The 16,887-nt window shown below is 45.5% G+C and overlaps 1 protein-coding gene across 8 annotated transcripts in view; it reads left to right on the top strand.

Moving 5' to 3' along the window:
- MAP4K3 (mitogen-activated protein kinase kinase kinase kinase 3) overlaps positions 1-16,887 on the top strand; it is a 264,180-nt gene that overhangs the window by 126,753 nt on the left and 120,540 nt on the right. For all 8 annotated transcript variants that reach the window (XM_075596465.1, XM_075596462.1, XM_075596466.1 and 5 more), the window contains exons 3-4: positions 5,924-6,014; positions 12,592-12,656. In XM_075596465.1, the coding sequence (XP_075452580.1) occupies positions 5,924-6,014; positions 12,592-12,656 (156 nt within the window). The remainder of the gene's footprint in view (positions 1-5,923; positions 6,015-12,591; positions 12,657-16,887) is intronic.

Genomic DNA, 16,887 nt, shown 5'->3' with positions numbered 1-16,887 from the left:
ATTAAATCCCTGGCAACGCCGGGTATATCAGCTAGTATATATATATACATTTTACGTTATGGTGGGTGAAAAAGACAACAAAAACCTCCACCGTTAGCATATTGCCAATGAAGAATATCACTTGTGAGCACATTCACATGTCTTAGACAGGTCTGCAACCCTGCCTTTCAACCATTATCACCTAGCATACAGTGCTCCCACTGCAGCAAGGGATTCTGGGAAATGATATGCAAATGAGCACATAATGTGTCACCTTTTGCCTGGAATATCCATTCACATGGAGCACTGTATGCTAGGTAAAGCCCGTTCTACAAATGTGTGTACATCATTTTCTCTCTCAAGTATAAGCTTCCCAGCAAACTATGATTGTGATCATGTGAAAATACGTGTGTATGTACAGTATGTACCAAACCCCTCCACTCTCCCCCCCCTCCCCCCCCACACACTAGTTTGTAAAGAGACAATCCAGCACATGTTGAAATGATACCTTTATTGGCATGTCAGCAGTGAGATTTGTGTGTTGTTAGCAGGATTCTTCTGCTAACATTTTGCACAGAAGCCTAATTTATTTGACTATTCCCTTGATAATAAATCTACTTGAACTGTTTGTGCTATTACTTGGCAGTCGCTGACCTCTTTGAAACCGGAGGGTAATATATCCTGCTGTTTTTCTTTCCCAATCTTGCTGCACTGTTCCAGTTATTTGGCCCATCTGTGGACAGTGATTTACTTTTGCAGTATGCCGACTGTGTCGGTCACTAATAAATCTGATGAACAAACCAGTTCTCATAGATCAATCGCGTTAAACGGTGTTACAAATTTCTCTGGCACTCAGTTTGAGTAATGTTTATTGTGGTAAACCATAAATTAACATTGTGTACTGTTGGGCCGTATAAAGTTTTGCTCCCCACCCCCCAGTTTGCACACCCCTGGGTTAGGTCATTAGTAGTGCAAAAAAGAAGGTTACTAAGGGCCTCAAAGACAGAAGGGAGAAGCCCGATCATTATGCATTAACAGATGTGTGTTAGGCTATAGCTACCGCAGCCTCGCAGATAAGAAACTGGCTCACTGTGATATACAGTACTGTATTATAACAAACTCCTGTCCCCAACAGCCAAATTTGGTGCGTAATTATGTGTCCAAAGGAAAATAAATTCAAATAAAGTTAAAAACAATGGTCAATTAGTGCGTGTGCAATCTCACTCATCTGCTTTGTTGTGTCTGTGATCCTGAAATCTCTGTTTCTACCACTCTGGTTATGCCGTCTCATCTTTTTAGCTCTATCAAAGCAAATAAAAATACCACTTGTGAGCACAAGACGAATCTCAGACAGGTCTGCAACTTTGCCTTGCCTCATTATCACTTGGCGAACAATGCTTCCACTGCAGCCAGAGATTCTGGGAAATCACAGCATATTGAGCTGGTAGCCATGACTTTTTGTCCACATTTTGCCTTCCCCGTGTGTTTTCTCATTTCTATCTCCCCCCCTTCCCTATCGGAATGTAATTTTGTAGAGGGTGTGAGGGAGCATTCCGTGCGTGGCTACAAGATGCAAGGGGCAGGTTGTGGGGTACGGCTGCTGAAAGTGGGTCTACAGTTGTCAGGTTTTGGATGCAGTTATTAAGGTCTCCAATTATTTAGGACTCTGGGAGACAGGCGTCTCGGTTTTTTTGTTTGTTTTTTGCCTGGCTGATTAATTCTTATAAGAACAAAACAAAAAAAGTTTTAACTTGTACACAGAATGGACACGGGCGCTTCAACCAATCAGCAAGGAGACTGCCGAGTGTCAGTGACATTCTCTTCATTTATTGTCTCTCCAGTGTGGCACTGCTGCTGCGCATGTTTATTTGTTAAAGGTGCCAGTTAGTGGGATCTCTGCTGAGGCTCAATCTATTAAGACTAGCACACTTCTATTCGTGGAAACCCTCTGTTCAGGATATATATATATATGTATATATATATATAATACTGAGTTAAGTTATGGTGAGTAAAAAACGTGACAAAAACCCTCCACAGGAAAGCAAATATGCAAATATAACTGTATGCTCATCTGCATGTCTTAGGCAGGTCTGCAACCCCGCCTTTCCCCATTATCACCCAGCATACAGCACTTCCACTGCAGCAAGGGATTCTGGGAAATGACATGCAAATGAGCACACAGTGTCACTTTTGCCTCAATAACCATTTTTAACATGGTTCCCTATAGGCTTAAGCTTGCTGCATGGTCACAGCTTTGAGCACAGCCAGGGTCAAGGTGCATACCCAGAAATCCACCCACAGACAGCTGTTTCGACCTTGATGGGTCTCATCAGTGTGGGGTTGATTTTACTGGGAATGCAAGAGAGGCTATGGGATAGGCTAAACCATAATACTGAGTTAAGTTATGGTGAGTAAAAAAAGTGACAAAAACCCTCCACAGGAAAGCAAATATGCAAATATAACTGTATGCTCATCTGCATGTCTTAGGCAGGTCTGCAACCCCGCCTTTCCCCATTATCACCCAGCATACAGCACTTCCACTGCAGCAAGGGATTCTGGGAAATGACATGCAAATGAGCACACAGTGTCACTTTTTGCCTCAATAACCATTTTTAACATGGTTCCCTATAGGCTTAAGCTTGCTGCATGGTCACAGCTTTGAGCACAGCCAGGGTCAAGGTGCATACCCAGAAAACCACCCACAGACAGCTGTTTGGTTATTGAGTCAAAAAGTGACACTGTGTGCTCATTTGCATGTCATTTCCCAGAATCCCTTGCTGCAGTGGAAGTGCTGTATGCTGGGTGATAATGGGGAAAGGCGGGGTTGCAGACCTGCCTAAGACATGCAGATGAGCATACAGTTATATTTGCATATATATATATATATATATATATATATATATATATATATATATATATATATATATATATATATATATATATATATATATATTGTTACATTTACATTTATTATCATACTATCTTTTAACTCCCTGGTTATGTTTTTGTCCTTCCCCTATTTTCCTGTGGTTCTACATTAGTGGAGACCGACCGGCCGGTCAATCATGACCCCATGTGGGATCTTGTTTTTTTTTTTTTCCAAACATTTTTATTAGGCAAATATATCACATTACAAACATTATAGGATAATAGTAACATAATAATAATAATTATTTTTTTACATTTTGTTGACAGAAGGGAGGAAGAGGGGGGGGGGCACTGAATACCCACCCGGAGGTGCGGTTGACCGCTCAGGTCACTCAGTGGTCCCAGGGACTAGACTCCAGAAAAAGAGAGGGGGGGGATACAGGGCTTTCCCTCTACCCCCTGGCGGCACTTTTCACGCATCCCTCCGGCGGTCCCAAGTAGTTACTGAAATTTGGGAGAGAATATGAATGGTACGTTCAGTGGGTCTGCCAGGGTTCCCATATAGTATAGAACCGCTCCGTCGAGGGGTTGAGGAATGCTGTCAGTTTTTCCATTAACATTACCTCGTTTAATCTCTTTCTCACAATCATGTGGGATCTTTTTTGATCACCACTGGGAGTACTAGGATTCTCCCTCCCTCATTTGACCTATATATAGGTTTTTCCACAGGTTTTAGGGTTTGTGAGACACTCCATTATGCATTAACCTGCTCTACCACTGTGTTTCTCTGTCTGCCCTGTGTTTTTTTTTTTAAATGTGTTTATATTTTTTCACCTTGTTTTTCATTGTTGTCATTATTTATGCTTAACAAACTCTTTTTGTTATAAAAACATGAAATCCGCAGCACACTCAATAGAAAAAGGATTATTTAATCTCAATAAATCATCAGGCAATCACCAAAACTCCAGAGCGATGTACGTTTCAGACCACAAGGTCTTTTCTCAAGCTCTCTGAGGTCTGCAACCCCGCCTTTCCCCATTATCACCCAGCATACAGCACTTCCACTGCAGCAAGGGATTCTGGGAAATGACATGCAAATGAGCACACAGTGTCACTTTTTGCCTCAAAAACCATTTTTAACATGGTTCCCTATAGGCTTAAGCTTGCTGCATGGTCACAGCTTTGAGCACAGCCAGGGTTAAGGTGCATACCCAGAAAACCACCCACAGACAGCTGTTTCGACCTTAATGGGTCTCATCAGTGTGGGGCTGATATATATATATATATATATATATATATATATATATATATATAGTATATATATATATATATATATATATATATATATATCTATAAAACAAGATACAAACCGCGCAAATCTCAACAATATGTTAGCGCAGTAAAAAATATATAAACCACACTTATAGCCAAGGTTAGAGCTCAAACACTGTATTTATTACATTTTAGATTTAAAATAACAAAAGACATTGGTGTTTGCACAGAACAAAATGATTGTACCTGGCAGATAGATCTCACAGAGAGGATAGGTAGGTTTCACACACACACACACACACAGACAAACACACGTACACACACACACACACACACACACTTCAGGATGAATGGCATTCTGCTTTACCATAATTTGGACGATGCTGCACACGGCTGTGTTAGGATGATCAAAAAACTAGACCTGTCTCTCACCTGTTCAACCGTTCTCCGTTTTTGCCTCAAGGGGACAGTCTCCCTGAAGTGAATTTGAAAAGTTGCTAAACGTGTGGTGCTGCCTGTGAATCAGAGGTTTGAGTCGGAGCTGTGCAGTGGAGAGTAGAATCTGCCATGCAAAAGGCCTCCCACGGATTACTGAGGAGTGAAGGCGTAATGCCTCGGATCAGGTCACACAGTTCATTTTCAGTTCTCCAGTTTTCATGGGAGAGAAGTAAAGTCCCATCAGACTGGAATGGCTCTCATAGAGCAGGAAGCTACTTTAAAGAAGCAATCCAAGTGCTTTGTGTTTTTACATTTATTTTTATACTCTGGATTGACTCAGGGGATCTCCGAGCTGAACCCCATTAATTTCAGCTCTGGGGACACCCTGCTTCCAGAGAGACCTCCCTGTTGGGGTGCTGGTATCCCTCTGTTTTTTAAAGCTCCACATCACATGGGCCAACAGGAAGTTGCACCGGATGATGTCACAGCTTCTTATTGGCCCCCAGGACGCAGTAGCTTTGAAAAGCAGAGATAATGTGAACCCAGCTGGCGAGCCACAGTGGCTCCCGGATGCAGACGGGGCTCCCCATAGCTGAAATTAATGGGGTTCAGCTTTGGAGACCCCCTGCTCAATCCTGTGTGAACAATAAATAAATATAAAAAAATTAAACTCGAATTGCCGCTTTAATTAATTAATTAGTTAATTGCCACTTTTCCGAGGTCCTGCTGGCCAATCGGAAGCCGTGGCGTCATCCTGTGCGACTTCCTATTGCCGCGCGTGACGTGGGAGCTTTAACCTTGCAGGAGATGCTGGCCCCGTCCACGGAGGTAAGTACCTCGGGAAGCAGGGGTTCCCCAGAGCTGAAATGAATGGGGTTCAGCTCCGGAGACCCCCTGCTTCAACCCTACGGGGAACATTTTTTCTTTATCAAAAACCATTCGGCTTGGATTGCTGCTTTAATGAGGTGAGTGTAACAGGTTAGAGTTTTGTTGTCCGACGGTCCTGCAGCGTATTCCTCTGCAGTGTGGCCGCAGAAGGCTTATTAGTTATTTTACATTAGTTATTTTATGTAACCTCCAGGTCCCAATATATGTTAAGGTTTCTAGTATGTTTCAGGTCTGTTGATGAAAAACAGATTTATTTTGGTTGACAACACATTTATGAGGCTATCAATTCTAGTACATTGGTTTAGTACTGTATTCGCCGAAGAATAAATGGCTGCTGGGTTATGATAATAATGGCTTGTGAAATATCCCTTGAAATGGCAACTTTTGCGTGTTTAATCCTGGTTTTTAATTTATAAACACAGTTATTTGAGTTAAGCGGCCCATTTACCAACCTGCCCTTTTCGCTCTCTTTTTGCAGGAGAAGACTTTGCTGTGGTGCAGCAGGAGATTATAATGATGAAAGACTGCAAGCATACAAACATTGTGGCTTACTTTGGCAGTTACCTGAGGTACGGCTTTGAACTTATCACTGTAGATATTGTATCTGGGATGCCTTTCGTCCCCACAGGGCTGTAGAAACCCTCCTGGTAACGTTACACACGTGTGTTCCGTTCGTACGGCATAGATTGCAAAACGGAAATATAAACACAGAGTTGGGTTCATCTCTTATTCTCTCTAAGATGAAGGTTCTTTTCCGTCTACTTTGTGCTCACCTTTTGGTCTCACTCGGTGTAGGTCGAAGACACTGGGATATAGCGTTTGTTCTGCAACATAATATGCCGTGCCATCATTTTTTTTCTGTTGGGTCAATTCAATTTGATTGGACTGTAGGGCGCACAAAAGGTTTTGGTGGGTACGAAAAAAGGAAACAAATGCTCATTTCTACAAAGGCAGGGAACCCATGAGTGTCTTCCACAGGCTTTACGTCATTGATCATGAAAAAATGGGCGAGGTTGCAGTGTTCTTGGAATGTTTGTAAATCGTGTATTTCTTAAATACTATTCTAATTTCCAAGCCTAATATAAAAGTGTGTGCGTGTATAAAAGGGGTTAGTCACAAACTGGTCATCCGGATTGTCTCTCCGCTCCATGCAAGGCACAAAAATGCGCACGCACACCCCAGAAATCTTTTATTACACTGCCACTGTCGGGATTTATTGAGCGGCACACACCTAGGGAGACCTTGGTTCCCCAAATACACGCAGAAACGAAACAAAAATCCCAGTTTAACAAAACCGGCTGGTGAAAAGTGTCCTAAAATGAGCCCGATCTCCCCAGAGGCTCAGGTTAGAGCTCAAACACTGTATTTATTACATTTTATATTTAAAATAATAAAAGACATTGGTGTTTGCACAGAACAAAATGACATACAGTAGAAATAGGATCACTTCGAAAAATGCAAAGGAGCAAAGCAGAAAACCTATACATTACCAGTAGTATGTTCCCCTCAGTAAAGTGGTGATGAGCCAGGAAATGCCAGAGGCCCAGACACACACTATATCCCCCGGATGAATCTGAAATGTGGGGGCGTGCACGTTGGACCTGAATCTCTATACACAAAAAGTCTTTGATCTGTGAGAGAATCTGGGTGACTCGTGGTGTGCCTGACGATGGGTCGCCACTTTTCCTTGATCAGGGACAGTTTTGCAGCCCAGAGGCCTTGTAAGTGGGCAATCATTGAATGTCACATTTATTCAAGGAGTGTAAAAGACTCCATAACTCTCTCCCAGTAAGTTCCTGATTCATTGCGCTGGTGTAAATGCATGTAGGATACTCTCTCCCGGAGGCACACAAAGCGGAGGCGTATTCATTTCTACGCCACGACCACCGTTCCTGGTCAAGGTATGCTTGGTGAGCAGTGACCTTGATGCAGGCTGTAGAAAACTCAACTTATTGGAATTCATGTCCGCCCGTAATAATAAAAATACACGGTTGTGCAACTTTGTAATGTCTGGCGTCCGTGAGATCTGTGCAGCTTACCCACATGGCCCGACTGTTTACAGAACGGTTGTCTGGTATTTCCTTCATTACTTTATAATGTGGGCCTGCAGATCAGCCCTGCACAATGCACCAGACCCTCATTGCCAGAGCAGGGAATGACTTGAACCGTATATACACCGAGCACAAGCTTAACCCCTCGGTAGCCATGCTGCACATACTATTTGACCTTTCCTTGGCTATATCGTGACACCTATTTGAAATGGTACGTAAACGATTGTAAATGTAACTGTTGAACGCCAAGTCTACTAAACAGTTGTGATAAACTGTACTTCGGATAGGCTATTTTCACAGTGTCATATCTAGTTAAATTATAATAAGGGCTCATTGTAAAATGTATTAGGCCTATTATATAAATAAGTAAAATAAAAGAGCCCTATATATTGTTAAAAAGAGCATTATTCTTTTCCTCCCCCTAAATCCACAGCTTCCAATGCCTGCGTTTTTTTAAATGGCTCTGGTGAGCAAGTGACCTTTGAAACCACTTGCCAGCATCTTTCGCAGTGACGCACGTGTTTGTCCAAGGAAAGCTAGCTGCGCTTTGTCCTGCTCGTATCAGTGACAGTATAGAACAGAGGTGGGCAGCCCCAGTCCCCGAGGGTCACTAACAGGTCCGTTTTTTAAGGATATCTTCGTTTCAGCACAGGTGGCTCAATCGGAGGCTCAGTCTTGGACGATGAAGCAGGGATAGCCGTAACGCTGACTTGTTGGTGGCCCTTGAGGACTGGAGTTGGCCACTCCTGCTATAGAACATGCATATTCTATCCTAGAAGTTGTGCAGCGTTTCTAATTCCTGACTGGGGGAGCGCGAGACACAGACTAAAGGATCAGGGTGTGAATGTGCAATGGTACCCGCATAGCGCGGTGCTTGTGAGCATAGCTCCTGCGCATCCAAATGTGGCAGGCTGGTAATCAGATCATCATGGGGGATAGCTTCATCAGTTACAGAGGACGTTGTGCGTTATTTCTGGCAATGATGGGGTTCGACAAGAATTCCTAATGGTGGGACATATGTACAGTTTATCAACATAGCAGATTGGGTTGGAAAAAAAATCTAATTTGTCCTTCAAGGTCAACCTTTGTTAAATTGTAATGGGGGAACATACTTCTATATTTATAGCTTTATTGATCTAGTGGAAGGCAAACAAAAAACCCCAGTGAAAGGCTTTGTCATAAAGGGGAATAAGAATTACTACTTGACTCCAGGAATGGAAGTACTTTGAAATTGTAGCTTAAGCCATAGCAAACGGTTCTTTGCAAGTACTAGGGATCAGTACTACATTATTTTTGCATTGTATTACTTCTAGGTAAGTACAGGCATACCCCGCATTTAACGTACGCAATGGGACCAGAGCATGTATGTAAAGCGAAAATGTACCTAAAGTGAAGCACCACCTTTTTCCCACTTATCGATGCATGTACTGTACGGCAATCGTCATATACGTGCATAACTGATGTAAATAACGCATGTGTAACAGGCTCTATAGTCTCCCCGCTTGCGCACAGCTTCAGAACAGGTAGGGAGCCGGTATTGCTGTTCAGGACGCGCTGACAGGCGCATGCGTGAGCCTATTGGGCGATATGTCCTTGCTCGCGAGTGTATTTAAAGTGAGTGTCCTTAAACCGGGGTATGCCTGTACCTATATTAATGAGCCATATGAGCTTGTGCAAATGGAGGATGAAGTACGTACCTGCACTGGTACATCCAGAACGAGGTATTGGAACAATTCAGGAAATCCCACATCTTAAAATGATTCAGCACCTGTTCACATGGTCTGTAAAACCATTTCATTCTATGTGAGGAGACTATTTAGGGGGGAAAAAGCTATAAGCAGAAATCTCTGGTATGCTTCAAGAGAGAAGCTTAACATTATTCTATTGCAGCTCACCAGTCGGCACAACCACCTTATCTTCCTGGTGAAGATAGATTGTCAAATGTAGGCTCCAAAGTGTAAGACCGACCAGCACAAAAGCAAATACCTCAGAGTATACAAAAGTAATATTTAAGCAGTTGAGGTTACAGGGACTAAAATCTGCTTTCTTACCTGCTTCTCTTAATAGGGAAAGCCAGAAGGTAAAATGCATTTGGCAATGCGTTCCAATGGAGCTTTATTTATTCTTAGATCCCTGACGTTTCTAGCAATGTCCCTAGGTATTAAAGAACAGGTCGCTTTGCAGTTTGTACTCTAGACCCTCCAGAGAGGGTAATAATATAATATTTGTTGATATCGCTAATAAAATAATTTTATATTCTACATAAAGGTATTCGATATAAATCCACGAAGGATAGAATTTCACCATTATCTAATTTGATATACTGAAACATCACTGGGGTTTACAGAGAAGCCGTGGGGTTAGGTTATAATGGGTTATTATTAGCTTTCTTGTTCGTGATTTATGCCCCAATTTACAAATACTGCCTTTGAAGCAGGAGGAGATCTCGCGTATCACGATTCCTTAATCTACTGTGTCGCGTGTGTGCGTGGTGCCACTCGTGCAGAACTAGAACTCATAAGAAATAATGGTAGAGACATATTTAACCTTTAGTGCACATAAGGGACGGCAACTCCTTATGACAGGAGTTCTCAACTCCAGTCCTCAAGACCTCCCCCAACATGTCAAGTTTTAAGGATATCCTTGCTTCAGCACAAGTGGCTCAATTAGTGGCCCAGCTAAAGATTGAGCCCTGATTGAGCCACCTGATCTGTTGGGGGGTCTTGAGAACTGGAGTTGAGAACCCCTGCCTTATGACATTCCCTGAACATCATACTATTTTTGGCCTCTGTCTAGGCTGGTCGAGACTCGTGACTGTAGACCTGAGGACAAGTAGTATGGAAGTGTTGCCTCATCCACTCCTGGCATCGGGAGTGGAATCCGAACATTCCAGAAGCAAACTTGGAAGGGTTACATCTTGGTGGTGAATGCACGGTTTTCTAAATCCGACTCTTACACGTCATTTCAAATACATTTTTTTCAAACTTAGCTTGTGAACATGGTGAGCTGAAGCTTGGGAGTGGTCTGACCACCTCCATTTTCTGTGATGTCTGTGAAAGGAGGCAGCAGGTCCTACTCAACACTTGAGACCTTCCTGTCGATTGATTTTGGTTCTGTAAAACAGTGAAGGGGCCGAAGGGGGGCACACAAATGAGCCCATATTCAATGTGCTGCATCTTTCTCCTCTGATGTCCCTCCGGCACGTTGCAACCACGTGACCGCGACGTCACTGATAAGACAACTAGAAAAGAAAAAGCCCTTCCATTCCTCCTCCAGACAGACCGCGTTCTGGAGGCTTTCTCCTTTACAAAACGAGCAGCAGCCCAGCGTGTAGCTGCAACGTCATGGGGCCCCTGGAATGTCAGACTCCCTTATGTGATGCCTACACCATGGGGCAGCCAAGCGGTTAGACCCCAAGGACATTCACCCTTTTGCAAGGAGAGTACAGCATGTTTAATAGCGGGCTGCTGTGTTATTTTGTTCATTAATCTATTTGCGGAAGAGTTACGGGTCCCTCCAGCACAGAACAGGTTATAAGTACGGTGAGCAAAGAACTGGCTGCTGTAAAAGAAAGTCTCCTGCCCCCGAATCCGCATCGCGGCCTGTGTTCTGTGCCGAGCTAACACAGAGCGGCTGTGTATGTGCGGGCGTCTGATAAGAGACAGAGGAATAAGCCGTGGAAAGCAAAATGGGCTCACTTATTACATTTTATACCGAAAACAAATTCCTGGCAGCGGTGAACAATTATGTACACCCGTTGTCAGAAAGCCATGTCCTATTACTGCTGCTGGGCCCAGTTTTGCAGTGAATTGCAGACTGCCTTCACTTTATGAAAGTGGACAAGCCACTTCCCTCCGGTAATCAAGGCTGTTTTTCTTTTAGTCTTTTGTTTTAACCTCTTTTCTGCCGGCAGCACCTCACAAAACCAGTCTGGAGATATTTTTTTTTTTTTGCTCTCCCAAAACGAAGGGTGTTTGCTTAATTTGCTGTTAAAAAAAACACTTCTTTTCCTGCCCCAGCAATAAGAAGCGGTATAATTGGGTGTTTCAGACCTGTCATGTCTCGCTTATTTTTAATGGAGCCAGTCTCGCTTATATATTGCCTCCGTAATCTCCGATGCCTCAGTAGCGTTTCACACTTTGATGTCTGTTCTATGTCAATCTCATTTTTGGTTCAGAACCCCCAAAAAAAATTTTTATGGGGTGACATTTATGACGCTTGATGTTTGGTCAGAGATGGCCAACTCCAGTCCTCAAGGGCCACCAACAGGTCAGGGTTTCAGGATATCCCTGCTTCAGCACAGGGGGTGCAGTCTTTGATTGAGCCACCTGTGCTGAAGCAGCGATATCCTGAAAGCCTGACCTGTTGGTGGCCCTTGAAGACTGGAGTTGCCCACCCCTGTGTTTGGGTCACAAAGTTATTCTGTATCCTTAACCCCTTTGACTTTTATCAGAAGCAATCCACAGGCAGTACACATTCTGATATTTTGAAGAGCTCCTGGGAATACAGTTAATATAATTGACATAATTAAAGGTTAAAGGTGGAATTCTGCCTGCTGTGTTCCCACCTGTCCCCCTTTTTATTTGAGTTCACTAAATAGCTGCCTTTCCGTTTCAATCAATCCTTCAGTCGGTGTAACTCAGCAGCTACAGTCTATTCTTATATTCCGAAGGTAACATTATCTATTGTTACAGTTTGCAGCTCAAACTGCTGGGAATATTGGCAACAAGCGGGAAAGTGTAACAAAGATCTTGCACTGCTGGGGAGTGGGCCGGAAGCCTGTTATAGAAATCAAAGGATTTTCAGTATATTAAAACGCATTAAAAAATGACATTAAGAGTCAAATTAAACAAAAAAAATGTAGCAAGTATTATCTAATACTACAGAACTGATTTTTATTTAAAAAAAAAAAACACACATGTTGCATGGATTCAACGCTACAGAAATGAAATTGTATGTAATGAGAAAAGGTTTCAAAGGGTGACTGTGCCATGCTTGCTTTGTATGACCTGGCGCGGACCAGTGTACAAACCTGTGTTCAGTTTAGACCCTTGCAGCACCCCCCGTTAAAGTTTAACCTGTGTGTTCCTTTCAGGCGGGATAAGCTGTGGATCTGCATGGAGTTTTGTGGAGGTGGCTCCTTGCAAGACATCTACCACGGTAAGCATTCTTCAGCACTCTCCTATGCACCTATTGCACCACCGGACTGATGCCACACTTACCTTCACACTGCTCACCACTGCCTGTTTCTGTGTTAATAGTTGTGTGGCGGATCACCATACTTATTTAGGTGTCAATGCTCCCCCATTCCGGAGCGTTACATTTGCACGAGACCCCTTTTGACCTCAGGAGCAGGGGATCCAGAGTGTGCCGGGGCCCGAGTTCTGGCTCAAGGAGGTGGGGTTAGGAGACGAGGGTGGGGTTATGCAGCAAAAGGCAGGCACGTGACCAGAGAAGGCGGGGCTGCAATGTTCGGGGTTATGACATGGCGGTCCCCCGTCAGTGTGACGTTCAGCTGGCGCCGCACGAGAACGTGACACCGAGCCCCAATGAGTGACGCAAGTTGCGTGAGTCTTCACAAAGGTTAATAACTTTATAATGACTTTTTCGTATAGCGCCTTTCTCCCAATGGGACTCAAAGCGCTTCATAATGACAGCATAGTGCACAGTGCGCAGCGCATAGGATTATTACAGACACAGTCCCTGCCCAGGTGAGCTTACAATCTATGTTTTTGGTCCCCTGATTCAAACTCAAGTGTCATTATTTACAGTCGGCTCCTTTACTCACTGAGCCACTCCTCCCTCCCCCTCAGTTGTGGACATCATTATACATTTATATGCTACAATCTGTTTCCATAGCCGACAGATTTGACCTTTGTATTCCACTGTCTCTTTTGTGGATTATTGTTATTTTGTATTCTATATTGGCTGTTTGTAAGAAGGAAAACGTTACCATTATAAAGATGTCAGCGCTAAGAAAGTAATCCATTTTATATGGAAATATGTATTCATATCCCCATATAAAAATACATTAAAACGCAACCTTTTATTACATTGATTAAAACTCACAAGAAAGGAAAGCGAGGATATCCCAAATAAATATTAGATAAAATATATCCAACCTGCCTCCTCCTTTTCATACTCCTCCTTAGGCTGCGGCCAGGGTGGCACAGAGCGGGCGCGCTCACGCTGGCTGCGACGAAACACATTGCGGCAACGTGCTTACCTGCTTGCCAAGCAAGAACATGTGAAGCTTGCTTGCGCCGCCGTGCATGAGCGCTTGCACGCTCAGCACTACCCTGGCCGCAGCCTTAGTGTGGGCGTCTTACCCTCAGACCTCTACGGCAGTGTAATCAAGCCAAAGTTCCTAACTTCACCAATCATTACCATTTCATTAACACTGTTACCAATCCCTTACCTATGTACACACACAACAAATATATATATATATATATATATATATATATGTATATATATGTATATATATATATATAGTGTGTGTGTGTACGCACACATTTAATATTATACATTATAGTATATATAGTTTGATATGTCAGCAGTACTTCTTCCTCTCCTAAAATTGCTGAAATCCTGCCAAACAAAAAATCACGTCACTTTCGTGCTGCTTCAGCATTTTAAAATGCGAGATCTCAGCGTTTAGGCAAATGAAAGTAGCGAATCTATGCTGCTCTCCTCTTCCTACGGAGAACATGCAGGTATTCATGTGAAAGTCACCTGTACAGTCCTAGGATTGGGCACCATTTCCAGATTTGCACACATTCTATTTGCCAATGGTTTGCTGGAACGTGTCAAAAAGTGATGGCATGCGTGAACCGTTCCCGCTAACGTTTGTTCCACAAAGTTCTGACAATGTCAGCGACATCGCACGGGTATATAGGAAAAACTGCTCACCTATGAAATTTAATGTCCTAGTTTTAAAATGGTAGGTGCAGGGGAGGTAATATACATATAATTGACAGTGTAAACTCAGAAGATTGAGTTTGAAAGTACCCCTCTATTTGCACTCATTACCTATTACTTGTATGTGATTCTAGAGCCATAAAGATGAATCCCTTAGCTAGAAACTAAAAGCGGAATGTATAATTTTACCGCAGGGGAAGATAGGGATATCTCTAGTTAATATATATTAATACAGCTACTCAGATTGATATATCCCATCACCTCCCCACTGCTCCTCTGAGGGGAATTATATTCACGTATTTTAATTTTTTGAGTGTATGATATAAATATGTATTAAAACTTTTTTGTTTTCCGCTTTTAGTTTCTAGCTAAGGGATTCATCTTTATGGCTCTAGAATCACATACAAGTAATAGGTAATGAGTGCAAATAGAGGGGTACTTTCAAACTCAATCTTCTGAGTTTACACTGTCAATGTCAGCGACATGGATACATTTCACCAGCAGTCTGGCATGGGGCTTTCTGTCTCTCGCAGTCCAGATTTCACACTGTGGAATTGAGTTGGTCTGTTGCTGGGCAGACTGACTGCAGACTTCTAAAACTGTGCAAAATGTCTCTTTGGCGAAGAAAGGAAAAAAATGTGCAAAGTTTGCGCGAGTGCCGATCTAAATATAAACAATGCATGTCTAGTACAGTGGTTTTTAGCCTTGTTTTTGGTTAAGGAACCCTGGAATTATATTGTGAAATTCTGGGGAACCCCAACCCTCTCTGCCACCCGTCTCTCTCCCCCCCCCCTTACACACACACAACCCTTACCTTGGGGCAACGAGGCCTGCAGGGCTGCGCCGGTCCGCAGCTTCCACCTCCAGGTGGCCAGAAGTTGGACCCAACTTCCGGCACTGATAGGAAGAGGGATAAGATTGCAGTGACCGCCGGGTCGCTGCTGCATGGGGTGCCGCCGGGTCACTGCTGCATGGGGTGCCGCCGGGTCACTGCTGCATGGGGTGCCGCCGGGTCACTGCTGCATGGGGTGCTGCCGGGTCACTGCTGCATGGGGTGCCGCCGGGTCACTGCTGCATGGGGTGCTGCCGGGTCACTGCTGCATGGGGTGCCGCCGGGTCACTGCTGCATGGGGTGCTGCCGGGTCACTGCTGCATGGGGTGCCGCCGGGTCACTTCTGCATGGGGTGCTGCCGGGTCACTTCAGCATGGGGTGCTGCCGGGTCACTGCTGCATGGGGTGCTGCCGGGTCACTGCTGCATGGGGTGCTGCCGGGTCACTGCTGCATGGGGTGCTGTCGGGTCTCTGCTGCATGGGGTGCTGTCGGGTCTCTGCTGCATGGGGTGCTGCCGGGTCACTGCTGCATGGGGTGCTGCCGGATCGCTGCTGCATGGGGTGCTGCCGGGTCACTTCTGCATGGGGTGCTGCCGGGTCACTTCAGCATGGGGTGCTGCCGGGTCACTGCTGCATGGGGTGCTGCCGGGTCACTGCTGCATGGGGTGCTGTCGGGTCTCTGCTGCATGGGGTGCTGCCGGGTCACTGCTGCATGGGGTGCTGCCGGATCGCTGCTGCATGGGGTGCTGCCGGGTCACTGCTGCATGGGGTGCTGTCGGGTCGCTGCTGCATGGGGTGCTGCCGGGTCACTGCTGCATGGGGTGCTGTCGGGTCGCTGCTGCATGGGGTGCTGCCGGGTCGCTGCTGCATGGGGTGCTGCCGGGTCACTGCTGCATGGGGTGCCGCCGGGTCACTGCTGCATGGGGTGCTGCCGGGTCACTGCTGCATGGGGTGCCGCCGGGTCACTTCTGCATGGGGTGCTGCCGGGTCACTTCAGCATGGGGTGCTGCCGGGTCACTGCTGCATGGGGTGCTGCCGGGTCACTGCTGCATGGGGTGCTGTCGGGTCTCTGCTGCATGGGGTGCTGCCGGGTCACTGCTGCATGGGGTGCTGCCGGGTCACTGCTGCATGGGGTGCTGTCGGGTCTCTGCTGCATGGGGTGCTGCCGGGTCACTGCTGCATGGGATGCCGCCGGATCGCTGCTGCATGGGGTGCCGCCGGGTCACTGCTGCATGGGGTGCCGCAGGGTCGCTGCTGCAGGGGGTTCCGCCAGGTTGCTGGTGCATGGGGTGCCGCCGGGTTGCTGCTGCATGGGGTGCCGCCGGGTTGCTGGTGCATGGGGTGCTGTCGGGTTGCTGCTGCATGGGGTGCTGTCGGATCGCTGCTGCATGGGGTGCTGTCGGGTTGCTGCTGCATGGGGTGCTGCCGGGTCACTGCTGCATGGGATGCCGCCGGATCGCTGCTGCATGGGGTGCCGCCGGGTCACTGCTGCATGGGGTGCTGCCGGGTCACTACAGCATGGGGTGCTGCCGGATCGCTGCTGCATGGGGTGCTGTCGGGTCGCTGCTGCATGGGGTGCTGCCGGGTCACTGCTGCATGGGGTGCTGCCGGGTCACTACAGCATGGGGTGCTGCCGGGT

The sequence above is a fragment of the Ascaphus truei genome, chromosome 4 (assembly GCF_040206685.1).
Source record: "Ascaphus truei isolate aAscTru1 chromosome 4, aAscTru1.hap1, whole genome shotgun sequence".
NCBI lineage: Eukaryota > Metazoa > Chordata > Amphibia > Anura > Ascaphidae > Ascaphus > Ascaphus truei.
The sequence above is the reverse complement of the archived record's forward strand: the minus strand, read 5'-3'. Positions and strand labels throughout refer to the sequence as shown.